Source organism: Tripterygium wilfordii, chromosome 8, assembly GCF_013401445.1.
Source record: "Tripterygium wilfordii isolate XIE 37 chromosome 8, ASM1340144v1, whole genome shotgun sequence".
In the NCBI taxonomy this organism is placed as follows: Eukaryota; Viridiplantae; Streptophyta; class Magnoliopsida; order Celastrales; family Celastraceae; genus Tripterygium; species Tripterygium wilfordii.
In genome coordinates, this window is record NC_052239.1 from 4,341,939 (window position 1) to 4,360,992 (window position 19,054).

The 19,054-nt window shown below is 36.7% G+C and overlaps 1 protein-coding gene across 1 annotated transcript; it reads right to left on the reverse strand.

Moving 5' to 3' along the window:
* LOC120004112 (serine/threonine-protein kinase SRK2A-like) lies at positions 1–7,468 on the reverse strand. Its single transcript, XM_038853360.1, has 9 exons — positions 6,876–7,468; positions 6,454–6,528; positions 6,207–6,308; positions 5,845–5,898; positions 5,664–5,756; positions 5,481–5,573; positions 4,473–4,577; positions 2,973–3,071; positions 1–774 (listed from the first exon to the last, which is right to left on the reverse strand). Exons 1-9 carry the CDS (start codon positions 6,993–6,995, stop codon positions 451–453), a joined length of 1,065 nt encoding a protein of 354 aa, XP_038709288.1. The 5' UTR covers positions 6,996–7,468; the 3' UTR covers positions 1–450.
* Between the last annotated feature and the right edge of the window lie 11,586 nt (positions 7,469–19,054).

The following is a 19,054-nucleotide window of genomic DNA, read 5'->3' on the forward strand; positions in this document are numbered from 1 at the left end:
TGTTGAGAATATGTGACGACTGAATAGATAGCTCAAAACGCATTAAGAATAGGAAGAGGAAAACACACACACACATTACCATAAATCACTAAATATTAATAACAAGGCCACTCTTAGTCTTCTTTAGCGTTCATGTAAACCCTATGAGGATTTGAATCCCCTTACAGAAACATCTTCTCAGCCCAGGCACCAGACACTTTATTTTATGCTAATCACACCGCCTTATGTCAACAATGACATAATAGTAAGAACCCATTTTAACTCGACTGCTCTTAACGGCTGAAATCCACTGAACGCTGCTCAATACACTGTCAATCTACAAACACTTCGTTCAACACCACGTACTTGGTAGAGACTGACATCTATACAAAAACGGAAATCCAACCTAAAGCATTGATGTTGGAAAGGCAAAATCCTAGCACTCCGAACAACTGTTGAGTAAATTATTCCTTAGCTTAATTGAACTTCTCCACTGGATTGTGCCTCCTTGACTTGCTTCTCATACTCATCTTCTTCATCCTCTTCCTCGGGTACAGCCTCTTCTTCCTTCTCATCACCGTCCTCTTCTCCTGCCCACCCAAAACCTCCAATAGATCGTGATGCCGAAGGAGGGATTTTGGCCTCTTCCACAATTTTCGTTATGTCTTCAACTCTCTGGAGGGAAAAGGTTGGATTTTCTTTCTTGTAATAGATTGCCTGCGCTGCCTCTGTCAGTTCCCTGGGCAAGTTCTTTAGGAACCATGGATGGCTTTTTATCTCCTTAATGGTTATCCTCTACAAAAACAAGGATGGTTTGAGATTATAATCTCCTAGTTAAGTTGTCAAACATAAAGAAACAATTGATAGTAAAAGTACGATAAATCAAATGGTAAGAATGGCCATAGGAAGCATGTGCTTTGCAGCATGACACTCAAAAAAACCATTTCCTAATTGCTCTTTTAAGACATTACTGAAATGGTTGGTGCTAAAAGACTATGGGTTTCTTAAACACATATTAATCACATGCCACACAATAGAGAAACTCAAGATCTTTTAGACAGAGAAAAACACAGATGACACATCGATATCGTCACAACAGTGTTAAATTGTTTAATGTAAGAGGCATATGTAAAGACCCTAAGCAATCATAATTATCTCATACATTTATTCTATATTAGTCCACTGGATGAAAATATTCAAACTGCACTTCCCTAGATTATCTAAATCATAATTCATGAGCGATATTTTCTTAAAGGGAACTGATTCGGCTCCTAAGCATGCTGTCTGTAATTCCTGATAAAAACCAAAGATGTTAAAATCCAAAAAGTAGATGAGCCTTCAAGACAATGAGAAAAAAAGAGAGACTCTTGTGGCGATTAATATACAATGAAAAAGATTTAAATATCTACCTTCACAAGACGTCATATGAAAAGCTTGAGAGCTAATGGAAAATAAAAACATAAGTGAATCATATTTCGGGACAATCCCACTACCATTGGTTCATTGGATCCTTTCAGTAAATAGTTGTCAACTACACACTCTGAAATGCGATTTTTGTTGGACTTCTGAACCATATAATGTTAAGGTTCACACAACCCAGATTAATGGCTAAGAATCAACTAGCCCAAAAAAAAAAAAGATTCATCAAAAAGTAAGATGCTATGTGATGCTCTAGCATAAAGAAAGCAAATACTAAACAAAAGTACAAAACAGAAAGAAAGTAGAAAAGTAAGGGTAGTGAGAGTGAAGGGAGAATAAAAAGGTGGAGAAACAACATCATAGCAGGCAAAAATCGTTCTCTATAAGTGTAAACTGCCCTCTCTACGAAACTCCAGTGTCCAGTTATTGCCAGCCTACTGATAAGAGCAGATCAGTCTTCACTAGATATATTGGCAAATACTTCCAAGAAATCAACACAGTAGCAAGACTTCGCTGTACTAATCACTAAATCTGTTACAACTTGCTCAGATAACAACAAAGAAATACTATTAAGGATAGTAGCAACTTCGAGGGTGCTAAGGCCTCCAAAACACACTTCTCTGTAGTCTTCTCCTCCCTTTCCAAGAACGACTCCTGCCAACATAAACCCTACCACAACCTTCATTCAGAACCCTTCGATCACAACCTCCAAGAGCGGTTCAGATCCGTTCACTCAAATCTAACACTTCTCCAACTCTGGGCTTGGTCTTCTTCCTTTTATACTGAATAGAAATGGGCCTGCGTTTATCACCTACCTTCTCCTAATATCCTGATAGTTTAATCACTGTAATAAGTCATCTAGCTTGCCCATTTTATCCAGGTTTTGATTTAGCCCATCCCCAACATAACTTATGCTCTCATCCAGTTTGAAACAAGCAGGGAGAGAGCCTAGCCTTCCCAAACTCCAAAATTATCCATGAGAAGTGAGACCATGGAAAAAGAAAATAGCAAAACAAGCTTTCAGAAAAGGTTCAATGCCACGAAAACAGTACAAGATCAAATGTGGAGTCTGCATCCGAAATACATTCCAGCAAAAATTCATATTTTTATTGGCAGCTGGAATTTGAACTGGTAGCTAAGACAATATTAAGAATCTACATAAGAGCCTGGTATTACTGCATTGAAGAGGATATGGAAAAAGCTTGAATGCAGCAAGAGAAAGAAGAAAACCATGTGCGTCCTCCCACAATCAAGTTAAATGATCTATGATCGCATAACTTAAACAAACAGCAAATATGAGAAAAGTGATACTTTAATCTAAAACAGCATACGACCAAATCCTTCTACCCATTTCCTAATTTGTCAAATGCTTCTAGGTCGATGGAAGATAACTGCATACATCATAAAGATATTTTAATTCTCAGGCAATAGATCCAAAGTTCCAAACATTATGAGGACCTTGGACCCTTGTCTTGGCATATAAAAGCAGCATGAAAAAACAATATTATATAAACACAAACATGGCATTACTAAAATTTCCTGGATGAAGTTAAGTAGCTTGTTGCAATACATACCCTTGCTGGGCTCGCAACAAATATGCGAGCAATAAGATGCTTGCACTCTTGAGATATGTGGACATAGTCAGGGATCTTGTATTGAACAGCCATAATTCTCTGCAAAGGGCAAGCATCAAATGAATTCATAACCAAAAAACTATTTTAAAAAAGGGTTAATTATACTTTTCAGCACTAAAAGATTAGATTTGTTACAACTCAGTCACAAAATGTTTATTTGTTACAGAAGCAACACCCAATATTTATAAACATGACAAAGCACTCACTCTGGTAGATTTCTCTCAGTCTCGGGCAGGCTTCTTGCTGATGTGGCAAGAAGTCAACAATAAGTAATCTACCATATGCTTACATGTCTAGAATTCTCTGATTCTCTTCTTCGTCTTCATCGCTATTCACAGAAATCAAATGTTTAATGGGATCATCATCCTCAACATCGTCCCCATGTACTCTAGCACTATTACGAATTTGGGGCTACTTGAGGAGATGTCCAGGAATTCAGCTCTCGAGAGCAGCAATCCTTCATAGGGACTCAAAGCGCCGCGGAATCGAAGATTCTAGTGAAGCTATCTTCATCAATTACACCATCACCGTCTTCTTCAACTCCATCTTCGTCAAGGTTCTGCTTTTGTTGATTTGGAAATTGGGTTGCTGGGATCTTGCCCTTGTAAAGAGACGGTCCATAAGACAGATTGCGCGAAGAAGAGTGTGTGTGTGTTAGTGGTAGTCAGGGAGGTGAGCAAGGTAGTTAAAATCACGATTTTACGATTATGACTAGGTTTCCAAGTTGAATAGTGATGATATCGGAAGGGAGCGAGTTGATGCCAAAGAGAGCGTATGACTGGGATTCAGGAAACTTGATGACGCAGAAGGAGACTTTGTAGAGGGCGGTAATGTCATCGGCAATGTTGGTGATGAACAAAGAGGAGAAGAGTTGGAGATCCTGCTTGCCCTGAAGGTAAGAGGCATCAAAGAAGATGAGTGGATAGTATGAGCGGGGGGTTTTGGTGGAGGTGAGGAAAAGAGAGACTGAGGGAACTCCTAGAGTCCTCGGTGGATCACGCCATCCTTGGACTGGGATCGCCGAGAGAGCAGCTCTACTACAAGTTCTCAGTTGGAATCGGAGGACACGGTGGTGATGGAGAGGACAAGGTCCTGAGAGCGTGTCATTTTGATGTGAAGATGGTTAGAGAGCATGAGAGAAGGGTTTTGTCTCACTGGGAAGAGGAATACCAAGGGAGGAGAGAGAAGGGATAGATATTTTATTTTTATTTCAAAAAAGAGAAAAAAAATTATATATTGCCACGTAAGCATATGTTGACTTCTATGAGAAATTTGCCCGAGTGAGGGCTTTGTCGAGTTTATGGATATTGGGTGTTGCTTTTGTAACGCATGAACATTTGGTGAATGAGTCGTAATGAGCCAAATCTTTCAGACAAGTATAATTAAACCTTTAAATAAGAAATATGAACAAGAAATACGAACAGTGAGAAGATAACTAACATTAATAGTTTTCCTGAAATTCTTTGGGTCCTCCGGGTCTTCAAATGGGTATGCTCCCACCAACATAACATAAAGAGTCACTCCACACGACCAAACATCCGCTAACTGAACAAAAAACACAAACCAAAAATAAAGTGAACCTGCAAAAGAAATATACCCAGGTTTCTCTTGAAAGCCCATGTATAGTACAGAGCACAGTATCATAATTGGCAGAAAGCTTCAACACTTTCTTGCTTTCTTGAATGAAACGCATAAATTAGTTTTATACTCAGTGAAACAAGACACCGATCCCAAAATAACGAATTAAATTTTACATGGCAGAATTAAAGACAAAAAAAAAAGGTTTTGCACTAGACAACTGGGATTGAATCCGCCCTCACTGATGACAGCGAAAATGGATAGGCATGTCCTTGAATTTATTGTTTCCCATGTCAAGCTTATATCATAATTTCCATCAGCAGAAAGGTTTAACAACTTTGTTAAGTGTGTCATGCATAAATTGGTTTTTCATCGCACAGAAAACACATCACGAAACAAAGAAATACTGAACACGGCACAAATAATGCGACAAATTCCTAGGATTTGAACTATACAACCGGGATTGAATCCACCCAGCAGTGAGCAAAATTGATAGGCATGCTCTTGAGCTTTTTTCTTTTACATGTAAAGATTAAATTAACAACAAATTGTAGTTCTTATTGAAGTTTCACTTTCCCAAGTGAAATTGTCAGAGACCCTGACAAGATGATCCCCCCATATAATTGCGACATTAACCTTGTTGCACTCATTTCCATGGTAAAACCCAAGCTTCACTCGCTTCCTCACCAAACATCTTTGTCTATCTTGGGAATGTTCTACTCAATTGACACAGTAGTCTAAATAATTATACATAATTACAGTATGATGTAGCCCGTGGCAGTAAATCACTAATACCATACAGAAATAACATATAGCCAGCAACAGAAAAAAAAGAAAAAAAGGCATCATTAGAAATACAAACTAACCAACCTTGCCATCATATTCTCTCCGAGAAAGAACCTCTGGCGCGATATATGCTGGAGTTCCAACTGTTGACTTAGGTCTTGAATGCAGCAGAGATGACTGCGTGGAAAAGTTTGTTAGATGTGAAGATTTCAGTGTAAATCCTAAAAGTTACAAATATGATTAAAATAGTAATCTACATTATCAAACCTTAGAATAACCAAAATCACAAATTTTCAGGCGTGGTGCTGGGCTTCCATCCAATAGGGTGTTCTCAAGCTTCAAATCCCTGTGGCATATTTGCTGCAGATCTCGCAGAAGTAGAGGATGAAGAAAGGGTTAAGCTTTTCTATTAAGAAAAAGGTAGAAGAGAAAAAAAAACTTCTTTTACCATTGAATGACAGTAGCTGACTCCTGAGATAAGCTGCTGGAAAAAATACCTAGCCTGAAAATATCAATAAAAGATGAATTGTTTAATTAAAATTCAAAACGTTGTTCTCTTGCTCAAAGAAGACCAAGAAGAGTTGATGAAAAATGTATATTTCCATTGTCCCCTTTTTCTAGTGAATTCATTTAATAAATACAAGATCTCAACCCAAACCAGCCAGATATACAGTGCATACTCGACTGGGAACTTTGGTTTTGAGGTATTAAACAAAATTTTCTACTACTGCATTTTCTCATCCTTCAAATATGGAAACAAAATAATGAATAATGCATTCATTTCCATAGAACTAAGGAAAGCCATAGAACCTCATCCTCGCTGAACCTTCCGGCATTGCAAATCCGCTCAAAGAGCTCACCCCCAGCCGCATATTCCATCACAATAGCAAGATGGGTTGGAGTCAAAACTACCTGCAAAGCAAAAAATTCCGTCCACATTGTCGGAGTAATTTAATCTCTTTTACATACAAATAAAAAAAACAGATTTTCAAACACTGTACAAAACAAGAAGAAGAAGAAGAAGAAGAAGAAGAAAAAGAAACAGAAAAAGCTTAACCTCCTTGAATCGAATTATGTTTGGATGGCGAAGTGATCTGTGATTTATGATCTCCCTTGCTACATTCGCATCAATCTGTTTAGATAATCACCTTAAAACAATTATTAATATCGGGCTATTATACGAAAAGAAAAGGATTTTAAAAAGCAAGTAATTTTTGAACTTCTATGAACTCAAATTATTGATCCTGAGCATTAATTTTTGTTTCAAGAAATAAACATTTCACTTTCACTCCTGATTCTGAGTCCTGACAGTGAAGCTGCCTGCCTGATTATGCATAAAACAAAACATGCATGCGTAGATACGAACCTATAGACACTACTAATGCGCACATATTAGAATATATAAACATTTCGATATGCATTCAACACAAAATACACACATAATTAGCTGATTTTTTCGTGGAATCATAAAAAAGGGACCTTGTAACCACGCTCGATATACTTCATGGCGACGAGCTCTTTGGTCTCCTTGTTCCTCATCAGCCTCGCCACCCCAAAATTCCCAGATCCTATGTCCTTCACCAATTCGTACTTCTCCATCTCTCTCTCGAATTCACTAACAGAAGCCAATTACCCTAACTCCAAATTCAGCTCCCCGAATCCCCAAGACAATCCGAGCAAACAACCGATTCAGCCCCAATTAATTCCCTTGCAGCTCCAACAAATCAACACGCACGTCAAACAGACAATTTTTCCAAACACTAAACCCTCAATTAAAAAAAATAAAGTTGAAAACTCTTAAATTTCGAGAAATGAATTGGAAGGAGATGGGTCTGTTCAGAGAGAGTAATTACATGATGGATTTACCGAGGGAGAAGAATTAAAAGGAAAAGAGAAAAGGCTGCATCGAGTGAGTTTTGGAAAGATTACAAGGAAAGTAAGGAATTTCCACGGAAAACAAACAGTGATTTTCCTGGTGAAGAAAATCTCAGTGTGGCTTTTTTTGTGGGCAAAGAGTGTTTGTTTGTGGGGGAAAGACGGAAAGACAGACAACTTGTTATGGAATATCTTACATTCTCGCTGCTCATAATACCATGTAAGTGAGACATCATAACATGCAGGGACCCGCAGGCACTTTAATGTGAACTCTCCTTTCCTGTCTTCTCTTTTTCTTTTCTGAATTTCCTTTTCTTTATACAGGGAGATAACGAACTTACGTGGCTGCTTCCTCAAGAGATGGATGATTTCCCACGTCTGCATAGTAAAATAGCGAGAAATTCTTTTTTGTTTAAAAATAGTATTTAAATTTGATGATTTTATAGTTAAAAATGCCTCAGCACATTAATATTACAATTATTATATCAAAAAAGCTTAAGCTTATGTTCTTATGTTTTGAAGGAGCCTTATCTCTTAGGAGGTTGTAAGTTTGGTTCCTACCCAATTCATACATAAAATTATCGTATACGTGTTTGACACGACTGATTTATGGGTTATTACATTACTCTGTGCACACCCGAAAAGTAGCGATTGCGGCTTCTCATGTCACAAAAAAAATACTTGACGTTTTTGCGACCTAATGCCAGCATGGAAGAATAGAAAACAAAGCCTCGGTACCGATCGAGGAGAACTCCTCGTTGCCGACCGCAATAGGACTTTCCAATGAATACAAAAATAATCACCTTGATTCAGACCTAGGTAGAAACATCTTTGAAGAATTAATGTCTTGATAGGACACTAACTCTAAACATAGTCCGACTCCCCTTTGAAAATGACTATAGATGAGATTTACCCTCAAAAAATCCTCACAAAGACTAATGAGAGAGAGTCGTACTCCTACCTCCTACTACAATAAGAACACTTCAACTCATATAAAAGGAGACTTTAAGCCTCAGGTAAGCATTCTGACTGTTGCACTTTGAATTACTTATTGAGAAATAGGAGAAGCTTTGGGCACCGAGCCATCCTTCCTAATGAAACTCTGTACTGACTTGAGTGTCGAAGTGGACCCCTGAGCACATCCTCAGGGCCCTATCATAGCTTACATTTGTTCCCTATGTAGGAAGAAAAGCAAAACACTCACTGATTAGGAAGGATATAGTGACTTGAGCTCTGTATGACTAACTGATTCGTCTAATAGGATCGGTTTGGCGCCGTCTGTGGGAAATAGAGTCAATTTTCCAAAAGAAACTCACAATGGTCAAACTGAGGAAGAATACAACTACTACCTCGAGAACAAGCCATCCTGCCAATGATCTCGAGAACTCTAACAGATTTGTTTAAAGCCAATTATGGATGATATATAAGTGTGAGTCTATACTACAACAACTACCTCGGGAACTAGCCATCCTGATATTGTTTTTGAAAAACTGTTCATGTATTGGTGTTGCTTTGTTGAGAACTTGAAGAATGGATACGTGGAATGATATAATTAGCATGTGCACATAGCTACCCCCAAACCTTGGCCCGGTTGTGGGGACTATTGAGCCAAATGGGTGGTTTTATACCGACTTATGGCAATTGATTGGATCGAGGCTAGTTGCTGCTAGACCTAGTATATATGGGCTTAGTTTTTGACTAACCCATACCCTGAAATATAATTCGAGGCTAGTTACGACTAAGCCTAGTAAAGGATTAGTCTATGACTAACTTTACTCTATGAATTTGAATTTTCTACGGTCATGAACAGTAAGTTTTGTGATGGTTGAATATTTATTTTCTTGAATTAAAAATATATTTTGGAAATTTCATTTTTAAATTCTTAAACTGATAATATATTCGGGCTGACCTCTCCTGCACGTTTCAATCGTGTAGAAAAATAATCAAGATTTTTGTAAAAAGGTTTTGGGAATGTATTTGTTATTATCTGAGAATGGAGAATAGCATACAAATATATAGCATGAGGTTATGCTCTCAACTATATTACAAGCAAAAGACTAAATACAGAGAAAAGTAAAATGTATCCGTTGGAGAGTAACGGCTAATATTGAGTTGTACAAAACTTGATTTTAGTTGTGGGCTTTGGTTCATTGGGCTTTGATATATCTTCTTTACCTTCCCTCAAGATTGGGGGCCCAGCAAGGAGACCAATCTTGGAACGCAGCTTGTGAAAGGGAGCTTTGAGAAGTGTCTTGGTGAGAATATCGGCCAGCTGATCAGAGGTATGGATCTTGATGACGTTGAGGGTGCCGTTGTGTACAAGAGAGCGAATAAAGTGAAGGTCGACTGCTATGTGTTTCATACGGGAGTGTAAAACAGGGTTAAGGCTAAGAGCTGTAGCACCTTGGTTGTCACAAAAAATTGGAGGGGGGTAGGTGACAGTCCAATGTAAATCATGAAGGAGATGTTTGAGCCACACGACTTCAGATGCTGTGGAAGCTAATGCACGATATTCAGCTTCAGTGGAGGACCGAGCGACGGCCCGTTGTTTTTGAGAGCGCCATGAAATAGGGTTTGGGCCAAGGAAGACGATGTAGGCAGAGGTAGAGGACTTGTCGTCGGGATGGCCAGCCCAATCTGAGTCCGTGTAAGCATGAAGGCGAAGATCAGGCGTTTTGAAGATAGTGATGCCTTCAGTATAGGTACCTTTAAGATATCGGAGAACACGCTTGAGAAGAGAGAAATGTATGTCGGTAGGGTGTGCCATGAACTGAGCAAGACGGTTGATGGCGAAGCAAACATCTGGATATTCCAACTCTCAAAGCTCTTATAAATGCTTTGACCCACTCACCAAAAGATTGTATCTGTCTCGTCATGTAATATTTGATGAGTCCTTGTTTCCTAGCTATCATGAGTCCCCACCTACACCTACCCCTCAAGGCTCCGATACCATAAAAAGGTTTTGGGAACGTATTTGTTATTATCTGAGAATGGAGAATAGCATACAAATATATAGCATGAGGTTATGCTCTCAACTATATTACAAGCAAAAGACTAAATATAGAGAAAAGTAAAATGTATCCGTTGGAGAGTAACGACTAATATTGAGTTGTACAGAACTTGATTTTAGTTGTGGGCTTTGGTTCATAGGGCTTTGATATATCTTCTATATTACAAGCAAAAGACTAAATACAGAGAAAAGTAAAATGTATCCGTTGGAGAGTAACGGCTAATATTGAGTTGTACAGAACTTGATTTTAGTTGTGGGTTTTGGTTCATTGGGCTTTGATATATCTTCTTTATTTTGGAGGAGGAATAAAAGAGGACGTGGCCTTAGACATGATGGCGATAAAATTTTACTTTTGTTAAGTTTGTTTAATCTTGAGCTATTGTAAGAATAAGAAGAATATTTAATATTTAAGAAGAATAAGGCTTACGGTGATTGGATCAAAGGTCATGAGATTGACTTTTGGACAATTTGTCGTGCCATGTGATATCTTAAAAGAGGGGTGTTACATTTATGGTATCGGAGCGCCTAGGTTGAATCACGACCTAAGCAAAAAAAAAAATGATTTCTAAACATAGGTGTCTGGACACTTGGTATGTCATTCGAACACCTGCTGTGTAGAAACAACAATTGTTTAATCCAACTCATTTCCTATCTAACCCACTTAATTATACTAATTGAAATTATAAAAATAAATATATTTGAAATTTTGAATTTTATTATTATTGGTATTAAGTCAAAACGTTGTACCCTTAACACTATCAATTTACACGTGTCCCATTGGTCATCAAATTTTTTGAATGTTACAGGCCTAGTTTGGTAAAACATTTATAAAGTAACAGATATGCTATCAAAAATGGTGCTAGTAGAAGAAATGCTGGACAATTTTAGTAGCAGATATGCTGCATGAATGTTGAGTGGTGTTTGGTTGAACTTTTGCTGGTAACAATTATGTTATGTAACATTTTGTGACAAATTATGCGTATAGTATTATGCATTTTAGTTGTAATGGAGACATATAAATGTATTTAAACATAAAAATTAAATATATAAAATAAAGATAGTTAATTAAAATGAAATAAAGATAATTAATTTAAAAAAAATTAATTAATTAGTTTCGTTGTAACAGATTATTAATTAATATATAATTTATAAAAAATAGTGATATAAGATAAAACCCTTCCTTAATAAGTGGAAATACTCCACTTTAGCATCTTTTTGTCTTACTAATACATATAAACTAGTTGCATGCCCGCGCTTCGCGCGGTATATATTTTGATTGGAAAATAGAAATGTGTGAAAGTTTTTCGATACTTTGTTAACATGAAGAGCAGTAGAACTTTAATTGTAGAAAATAGAGATGATTGTGAGATGAAGATAAAATATGTACAATACTTGTTTTTTAATTTGCTAAGAAAAAAATTTTCTAATGGGGTGTAAGAAATTTGATGTTATAGGTCACCAAAGACATGTTTATGAGACAATATTGTATGGTTAGTACAACAATCTCTACAAAGTGACATTTAATATCGAGAAGAACAATGTAGCATAAGTAGTATTTTTGAAATGATATTTTTTGAATAAAATTCTTAATATTTTTAGAATAAGATTTTTGAATTTATATATTTGAAATGTTATGTATGACTGGTAGATTTATGCCTATAATCACTTTGACCTTCAACAACTCATTGAATTCTACCGTGCTTTGCTGTTACCACTTACATGTTCCAATACCAAATGGGCTGAATTTACTTACACATTAGAACAATATAGCATGAGAAAAGCCTCTCATGTTGTGTATGTTGCAATCCAAACAGATTACTAAACCTGACCAAACTCTAAACATGCACAATACATCAACTAAATAGTACAAAAACACACAAAGTACAGCAAAAACACACTAAATGATAAAAACACACAAAAATTCCCATAAAATGATGGTAATTAATGCCAAAAACACACAAAATGTTTTCAAACTAAATACTACAAATGAATTTCATTAATTGAGTAATATCAAAAGACTCTCATAATTAGCAATACATGACCTTTGAGAAACCAAAACAACATCAAACCACTCCTATGAAACAATAAATTCCCATACAATTCAATATAATTTTAAAATTATTTGAATACTATTAACTGTATGAGTGTGGTTGTGGGTCTTAAAGTGTATGAATGTGGTTGTGGGTATTAAAGTTTTGCAATATATTTATGTGTGTGGTTGTGGGTCTTAAAGTTTTCTATTATATTTTAAAATTTTCTTTTGTCTATGTAGGCTTTTTTGTAAAGACGTCCACGTGGCACCATGAATTAAGGAGAAGCCTTGTGGATCCTCAGTTATATATATATAGATTGATGATGATTGATATATTTATGTGTGTGGTGGTGGGTTTTAAAGTTTTCTATTATATTTTAAAATTTTCTTTTGTCTATGTAGGCTTTTTTGTAAAGACGTCCACGTGGTACCATGAATTAAGGAGAAGCCTTGTGGATCCTCAGTTATATATATATAGATTGATATATCCAAATAACTTCATACATGTTTCCATAAATTGATAACTAACATACACCACATGCTCATTAGTTGTTGTGTCACAAAATCACGAAACTGAGTCATGTTAGCGTTGTCAATAACCAAATTTTCCTCGCTTTCTTCCACCACATTCCCTTTCTCTGCATCGGCCATGCTCTCCTCCTCTACCGCAAATGTAGACTCAACTTCATTAAAATCAATGTCAACAGCAACATTCAATTTAATAAAGTTGTGAAGAGCTATGTAAGCAATCACAATCCTCGCCTGTATCTTTGTCTTGTATGAAGTCATCGACCCCAATATTCGTCACTTCTTCTTTGTTACTCCAAATGTCCTTTCGATCACATTTCTTAGCTTCGCGTGAGCCTTGTTGAAAACTTCACGTAGTCCTGATGCAGGTGCTCCATTTTGAAAAACAAGGACATGGTACCTTTTCCCCTTTGTACGATGCCAAGAAACCGATCTTGTTTGCATACCCCGCGTCCACCAAATAATATTGACCAACGTGCAAATATGTATTACTATCAATGAATATATAATGATATGCGTATTTAGGAAGATAGAGATATTCATTATCGGGTTGTACCTGGAGGTGGTTTAGGAAACTCCAGATGCTCAACGTGTAAGGAATGTTCCAAGATCGGACTGTCATGTGCCGATCCCCCCTACCCAGCTGACACCTATGTATAAAACATATCAAAGTCGTAGACTGCTAACACGTTCTGCGTAGGTACACCTTTCCTCCCAATATACTTTTGCCTCCTCTCTAGATCAACAACAGTCGGTAAATGTGTACCATCCAATGCCCTAATGCAATCCTTAAACCATATACGGTACTCGACATTGGGATGCTTCCTAATGTATGTTGGAGTTTCATAAAGAGAGCTTCCCCTAGGCCTAATAAACACCTTAGCCATCTTCATAATAGCGGACAGAACCGCATGGAAATGACGACTGATTGCTTCTCTTGAATGTTGAAAATGCTCTTGTACATCTCTGTTTGTTTCTCGATACCCCAAAATATTAACAAACCTTGCAACCATCTCAATAATGGTTGTCTTCTTCGATTGTTTCAACCCATAATCATCTCTCAACACCCTGCACAAACTTTTAAATGCATTAACATTCATTCTAAACGCTTAATGACACTGTATCGAGTTACCATTAAGCACTTCCATCATCCAAGCGTATCCCTTCAATTTATTGGTCCTGCATGGTACACTGGCACTTCGAGGTGAGATGTTCCTGGAACATTGTAACCTTAGGTAGTAAGAGATTAGAGAAATTCTTTGTAGTTCACAGTGTCAATAACCTCATCATTGCTGTCACTATCGTATTCCATGCATTCATCATTACTTTCACTACTATAGTCCATCCTTTCATCCATATTTGTCATAAATTGGCAAGAGAAAAATTATATTAATACATACCTATAGCTCCATTAAAATTTATAAAAGATTAACAAGTTGCAATCAAATATATAACACATGAACACCAGCTGCAATAGTAATCTGACAATATAATCATCAGTTAACAACTGATAAATCCACATTAAAAACAATAAACCGACTAGCTTGTACCTTAAATGTAGAAATGTACTCAAATCAAAAACAATAACAAACCAATTTAACAATCCAAAGTACTAAACAACCAGATCCATTTGAAATGCAAAACTGTCGAGAATAAATTGACTACTAGCCACTCGGTCCAAAGCCATTGCTCTTGTTGTAAAGCCTCTCAATGTAACCGAAACGGTAGTGATGATAGCAAGAAACAAACGTCGCTGTACGCGTGATGTGAACAACTCAATCCCAAAGTCGTAAAAATAGGGAGAACTTTTAGATATGTTCAGTTTAACCAAAGCTTGCACACATTGATCATAATTATCAAGTTCAATAGTCATCTTCTCGTAGTACACCTTCTTCGATGCAAAAATACGCAAGTTGTTCTTCACTAGTGGTCTTCTTGGAAACATAGTAAGAATGCTGCTCTAAGCTGGATGTCTTCAATTTGATGTAGAGATCCTAAACCTCAGGTGGGGTACTGTCAGCTTTGGAGTTGTTCTTCCTCTTACGGCCTTTACTATTTGAAAAAGAAAGAAGCCTGCCTGGAACTAGCAACATGCCCTGTGGAACCAACTTCTTGCAATGGTGTTGTAACTCTATTAGGAGAAAAGCCGATGGATAGGTCATCCCCAGGTTTTCCATATCTACATATGTGATTGATTGTGGAGTGTGGCAGCGGTCATATCACCCTGAGCTTGTGAAATAACCTCATCATCTGTGATAGAGTTGCCACCCCAGAGCTTGTCAATCTCCTCACGAAGTGGAAGTCCAGTTGTCTTAAACTTCTTGAAGTTTACATACTCCTGAAACAAAAGAAAAGATTATAATCAAATGCTTATATAAGTTGTAAAATTTATAAAAGTAATTGAGGTCATGTTTGAAACTTGAATCATTGCGGCTCACCAGTCATCACTTGCCTTTATCAATCCAGTCGTAGAGTTAAAACCCAATCCAGTTTTTGAACTCCGAAGTCTATTGAACAATTGCCAATTATGGTTTATGTTGTCGTGTTTAGATTTCAATTTCACAGACGAGCAGGACAATCCGCTAACCTTCTTGAATTCTTTAGAAACCTTATCCCACTTGACTACTCCAATGTTTTTCTTCTTCTATACAATCAACACCTCTAGAAATTTTTTTGTATTGTTTGTATCCCACTTAAACTTCTCATTGACAACCTTTACAAATGGTTCTTTTCCTTTTGAAGACATGTTGCATATAGTAAACTCATAACAGATGCATACAATCAATAAATCACCATGGAATGCATAGACAATAAATGCACAATACCAAATGTTTAATATTTACAGAATGCCAAGTATATAACTTTCAATGTTAAACATGCCAAGTATCCTAAGCTAAGATGCGGCAATAATGAGCCAAACATAAATAGGTAGCACTAAACCCTAATCCCTAAACCTAAACCCTAAACCCTAAACCCAATCCAGTTTTTGAACTCCTAAGTCTATTGAACACTTGCCAATTATGGTTCATGTTGTCGTGTTTAGATTTCAACTTCACATACGAGCAGGAGAATCCGCTAACCTTCTTGAATTCTTTAGAAACCTTATCCCACTTGACTACTCTAATGTTTTTCTTCTTCTATACAATCAACACCTCAAGAAATTTTTTTGTATTGTTTGTATCCCACTTAAACTTCTCACTGACAGCCTTTACAAATGGTTCTTTGCCTTTTGAAGACATTTTGCATATACTAAACTCATAACAGATGCATACAATCAATTATGCTAAAATAAATCACCATGGAATGCATAGAGAATAAATGCACAATACCGAATGTTTAATTTTTACAGAATGCCAAGTATATAACTTTCAATGTTAAACATGCCAAGTATCCTAAGCTAAGATGTGGCAACAATGAGCCAAACATAAATAGGCAACACTTATTGAACATAGTCAGTACAGAGGCAAAAATTAGCTAAGCATCACTAGTTTGACATAGTAAAAAATGATACAAAAAATGAGCTAGGCAATCCAAATATGGTAAAAAAAGCCCTTAATCAAATAGATCCACTAGAGCCACTAGTTAAAAATAGTAAAACATGCAACAAAAATTAGCTTGGCAATCCAAATAACCTACGTAACAGCCTCTCAAACAGACCCAGTCGAGAACACTAGCTGAACAGATTTAAATATGAAGCAAAAATGAGTCAAACAATCCAAATAACATAGGCAACAATAACTAAAACAGATTCAATCCACAAAAGTAGTTGAACAGAGTAAACAATTAGGCAAACATGAGCTAGTCAATCCATATTTTAGATTAGCAATAATGAGTCAAACAGAGGGAAATTGAGGCACTACAATTATGCAATCACACCAATCCTGAGTCATGTTGAGACACTAACTGAGGCAAATTTGAGTGTAACTGAGGCAAATAGGTAAGATATACATGTTTTATGCAGAGCACGGGAAGAGTTGAGAGTGTTGTGGTTTCATTTTGCAAAATATTTATGTATTTCGTTAAACCAGAAGCCAATGCTCAACCAAGAACACATGTTTATCATCTCACCTTTACACAGTGAAGAGCAAAAAATTAACCTGGAATCCACGGGGTAATCCATGGTGAAGAGCATAAATTAACAAACATTTCACATAAACCTAAACTATCGATCAATAAACCCAATATGTGAAATGTTACAGATTCGAATATCAACCCTAAACGATCGATTGATCTATCCACTATGAGGGAGAATAGGATAGATGGTTGGACATTACCTTTGTTTGTCAAAATTTTCTTCTTTTGGCCGATTGAATCTTCGGTGGTCGTCGTAATGAAATACGTAGCGATGAGCTTCACTCTCCAGTACGACGTAGGGAAAATAACCCTAAAGACTTGTTGTTCTTGTGTTAACAGTTTAGTTAGGGTTTAATAGGAATAAGAACAAAAAAAGGGGACAAAATAGACAATATTAGACAAAGGCTACTAAAATGCTTCAAATTTGTAGCATTTTCAAAACACAATAATATGCTACATAAATTCTCTCAAATCACGTTCACGAAAAAGCTTGTAAAAAAACCCTTACCAAACGGGCCCACAATATCCCTTCTTTCATGATGATCTCTTGGACTTGATTTTCGGGGCTGGCTGAACGATGACTAGAGCTAGGGTTCGCCATTACAGAGTGCATATGAGAACTTTGGAAGAGAATAACAGTTTGAGAGAAAATGGAGACAAAAAGGCAGGAGGAAATGAATGGTTTAACTTTGTTAGAGTTTTTGTGGAGGTAAACCGTCCGTAGTAAAAGCATATTGCACCATATTTTTTCAATGATTGGCTTAGGGGGACAGTTTGAATTTTGAAGTGGCGCGAAATTGAGGGAGGATTCGAAAGTCAAAATTCAAATCATTTGCTTTAAATAAGACGAATGTTTGAAGGGGGCTTTTTTTTATACCAGAAATGACCTTCACTCATCTACTGACATGTAGTAAGGATATGGGAATTTTGATTAATGTTTGTTCATTTTGTAGGAGAATCCGGTGCTAGCTGGCTTGAAGTTCAAGATTCAGTTTCTAGAAATCAGGTCTGTCCAAAGATTGATATCCAAAAAGCTATACACAACAGAGATTTTGTCTTAATTATTTTAATATTGATTTAAAACAATTCGTTAAACAAAATCTGAGTTTCTAGCTGGATAAGTGCAAAATAGCTCAAAAGAAATCAAAAGTGGCAGCTTGCGCGTTCTTGAATTTTCTCAAACATATTTTCAACAACTTCACGTCAACCAGAGTGCAAAGTCACGATCGTCCTGCACCTCGAAAAAGAAGATACTTTTTCACGATCTATCATACAATAGCACTATCAAAATAACAACGGTTTGCCATTTTCTCTCAATCATGAGCATGAGGCCTACAGTTCAGGAAGTTGGTGTAACATCCATGCCCCCATTTTTGTCACATCTAACATGAGGAAGGAGCACGATTCAGAGTGTCCACCAAGATGCCTATTACTAGGAGAATGTTGCGGTTATGAAAAGTTCTGACCCAATAGTCCCAGCAATAAGCAAGAAGGCAATTCCCCATGATTCTCCATTTTTGCACATGTTCACAATGTGCCAAAAGAACAGGAGTTGAAGATCACCATGGTTACTATGAAAAGTATAATAGGAGGAAAAAGAGAAGTTTACAAATACCCCGCATCAAAACACAGACTCTGCATCTTCAAATTTTTACTAATTACTTAGCCAATTACTTCGGTCATTTATCCTTTCAATTATCATGGCGTCGGCCAACTAGTTTTAGATTTGTCATTCTAGGATGTATTTCCTATCAATGAAATTCTTGATGCATTCCAGCAATGTGTTGTTTTTCATTGTATTTCAATATAAATTCTTTCATTCCGGTGATATTCTTCTCTCTCCTATTTTTCCAATTTGGCATGGAGCAAATTTCAAGTCCTTTTCCCATAAAGAAACCTCGAGCCAACGGCCTTGCGTTCTTAGTCTACACACAGTTCGTTTGGTGAAGATGTCAGATTTGGTGCAATCCCTTATCAAAAATCTCTGGACTGATAGTAAGTCTTGACACACTTGAATACACATCATTCATAACCCAAACACTTCTATCCCCAATAGCCAAAATTTCGATATCTCCTATCCAGCACGAAAGATAATGAACAATAATACACTTAATTACCAATTAATTTCATGTTTAAGAT

Excerpts from the sequence above, each read along its gene's own strand:
- LOC120004112 (XM_038853360.1), bottom strand. The coding sequence starts at position 6,995 with ATGGAGAAGTACGAATTGGTGAAGGACATAGGATCTGGGAATTTTGGG. Across the intron at positions 6,529-6,875 it reads ATATCGAGCGTGGTTACAAG|ATTGATGCGAATGTAGCAAG; the intron begins GTCCCTTTTTTA and ends TTATCTAAACAG. Across the intron at positions 4,578-5,480 it reads GGAGAGAATATGATGGCAAG|TTAGCGGATGTTTGGTCGTG; the intron begins GTTGGTTAGTTT and ends TTTTTTGTTCAG.